Genomic DNA, 2,500 nt, shown 5'->3' on the forward strand with positions numbered 1-2,500 from the left:
CCACAGAGATGCCCCAACACGCGTCACCATTTCACGAATCGTAGATAACTTTGAGAATCATGGGCCCATCCAGTGCATGAGAAAAAGAAACATTCAGGACGAAAAAGAACATCGACAAGCCCAACTAAAGAGCAAGATGCTATTGCTAATGTTCACAATTCCCCACGAAAATCTGTTCGTCAAGTGTCACGTGAAACAGGCATCAAGCGTCCACTCGCAGAATTCAATCCTTCGATCGGGGTCATCTTCGTTGATAGCATGAACTAGCGCTGGAATAAAAAATTTCCATTGCGCACGTTTCAAGACGAAGACGTTTCAAGAAGAAGACGAATAAGAAGACGAAGAAGAAGAAGAAGAAGAAGAAGAAGAAGAAGAAGAAGAAGAAGAAGAAGAAGAAGAAGAAGAAGAAGAAGAAGAAGAAGAAGAAGAAGAAGAAGAAGAAGAAGAAGAAAAGGATTCCTCCTAACCTGGTGTCTCTGGACAGGCTTGTCGTCAAGAGACAAGTACATTCAATTAATCTTCGTATGAACTGAAAAGTTGAGGCCTTAGAGGTGACCTCAGGTCACAGTAGATGTGACCCAGCTTGACCTTACCGTGCAGGGGTGAGTTTTGTGGTCCATTGTGGCCAACATCCTCGAAGCTAGTCGTTTGCAAGGCGTAGTCGTGCATGTGTTAGCTCCTGCCACAGGAAAAAAAAAAATAAAAGTTTTCACTTTGGATGAAGAAACAAGTCTATTCAAATGTAATAAATGTCTACAGGTCTGTGACTAAGTAGTTAGAACTACAGGGAAAAAATGTGAAAAATATCGAAACTTCTATTTTGGAGGGACAAGGATAGCTCAACAATAATAATAAAAAAAAAATTAACCAATTTCTAAAGCTCCATAACTTAGAGATCATAAAGTTTGTCTCTAAAGCGAGCTGGGAGCGTTCCTCGGTGCGTTCCTAGATGCGTTCCGCATTAGTTTGGCGCTCCCAAACTATTAAAGCTTAAGAGACAGGTTCATACCGAAATAAAAGTCCGGTCGTAGACCACATCCAAAAGATAGGCCACATACTATACCGGCACCTATATTGCTTGTAGTTTGGGAGCGCTACCAGCGGCCAAGCTAAAGCGGAACGCACCGAGGAACGCGCCCAGCTCTGCCATTATAATTCTTTAACACATGTTTTTTTAATACTTTCTCGGTTGAAGGATGGGGGACCGTAGCGTATTTTGTTTTACGTGTGAACCAACTTACCGTGGTCTGGTAGCATTGATCTCCAGGTTGAGGTCGATGTCGATGTTCCAGTGGTCTCAGTCGTCAACAGAGTAGTCGACAATGTCGTTTCAGTTGCGTTCTCCGTGGTCAGAGTAGTCGGCTGAGTTGTCAGAGGGGTGGTATCCGTTGTTGTGGAATTGTCTGTATATTCCTCGGTTATTTCGTCCACCTCCGTTGAAGACACCGTTGTGGATTTCTCATCGCCATCGGTCGTAGCCAGTGTGGTTGATGATGGTGATGAAGTCGCTACCGTCGTCTCCGTCGTGTTCATCGTTTCCTCCTTCGTCGTTCCCTCCGTCGCCGTTCCCTCCGTCGTCGTTCCCTCCGTCGCCGTTCCCTCCGTTGTGTTTCGCGTCGTCGTGGTCGCTGTCGTATTCTCCCTCGCCCCTACTATCGTCGTCGCTTCAGTTGTCGTCGTCTTCGTCGCCGTCTCCGTCGTCGTCGTCTTCGTCGTCGTCTCCGTCGTCGTCGTCGTATCCACCGGTGCAGGTGTCGTAGGCGATGTTGTCGTCGGTGTTGTTGAAGGAGTCGTCTCAACCATTTTCTTCGTCGTTTTTTTAGTCGTCGTTGTGGTCGTGGGATGAGTCGTCGATTCTGTTATAACGTTCCCTTGTACTGCTCCATGTCTCGGGTCATCTTGGTCCTTCATCGAGGGCTGGTTGAGGGTAGCGAGACAAAAAAAAAAAAAGAAAAAAAAAAATGGGGAGAGAGGAAAGAGGAAAACTGTTAACAATATTCATACATCTTCATAAAAAAATGAAAAGGGGGGGGTAATTTGCAAGAGGATGGATGATGACAATTACCATCATGAGGCAAATTAATTAACACTTCTTTGGCAATAACCATTTTTTTTTATCTTTGAGAAAATATCGCTCTGAATTTGCAGAGTTCATAAAAGAAATGCTTAACAAAGGCAGAGGAACGAAGAAAAGAATCTGACAATTCCACGTATACATTCTGTGAGTCTTAAGATGATCATACTCAACAAGAGATGACTTTCGGTTGTAAAAGAATTATCACAAGAAAACATTCTTTCTGGGTTGGAGGGAATGAAATAGGAGGGGAGGAGGAGGAGGAGGAGGAGGAGGAGAAGGAGGAATAGGAGGAGGAATAGAAGAAGAAGAAGAAGAAGATACATGGAGTTACATGAACAAACGAACAGCAAACAGATTTCTTGGTGTTTGCATGATTGTTTTGGTAACTAACTTTTTTTTTCAACTATATAGGAGCAAATAATC

At 43.9% G+C, this 2,500-nt stretch overlaps 1 protein-coding gene across 2 annotated transcripts in view; it reads right to left on the reverse strand.

The window, feature by feature from the left end:
• Window positions 1-2,500, reverse strand: part of LOC143018213 (endothelin-converting enzyme 2-like) — a 70,354-nt gene that overhangs the window by 38,279 nt on the left and 29,575 nt on the right. For both annotated transcript variants that reach the window (XM_076173421.1, XM_076173420.1), the window contains exons 3-4: window positions 1,242-1,917; window positions 594-679 (exon numbers count right to left, since the gene is read on the reverse strand). In XM_076173421.1, the coding sequence (XP_076029536.1) occupies window positions 594-679; window positions 1,242-1,917 (762 nt within the window). The remainder of the gene's footprint in view (window positions 1-593; window positions 680-1,241; window positions 1,918-2,500) is intronic.

This window comes from Oratosquilla oratoria, chromosome 34, assembly GCF_046742065.1.
Source record: "Oratosquilla oratoria isolate Oo_2021 chromosome 34, ASM4674206v1, whole genome shotgun sequence".
NCBI classification, from domain to species: domain Eukaryota; kingdom Metazoa; phylum Arthropoda; class Malacostraca; order Stomatopoda; family Squillidae; genus Oratosquilla; species Oratosquilla oratoria.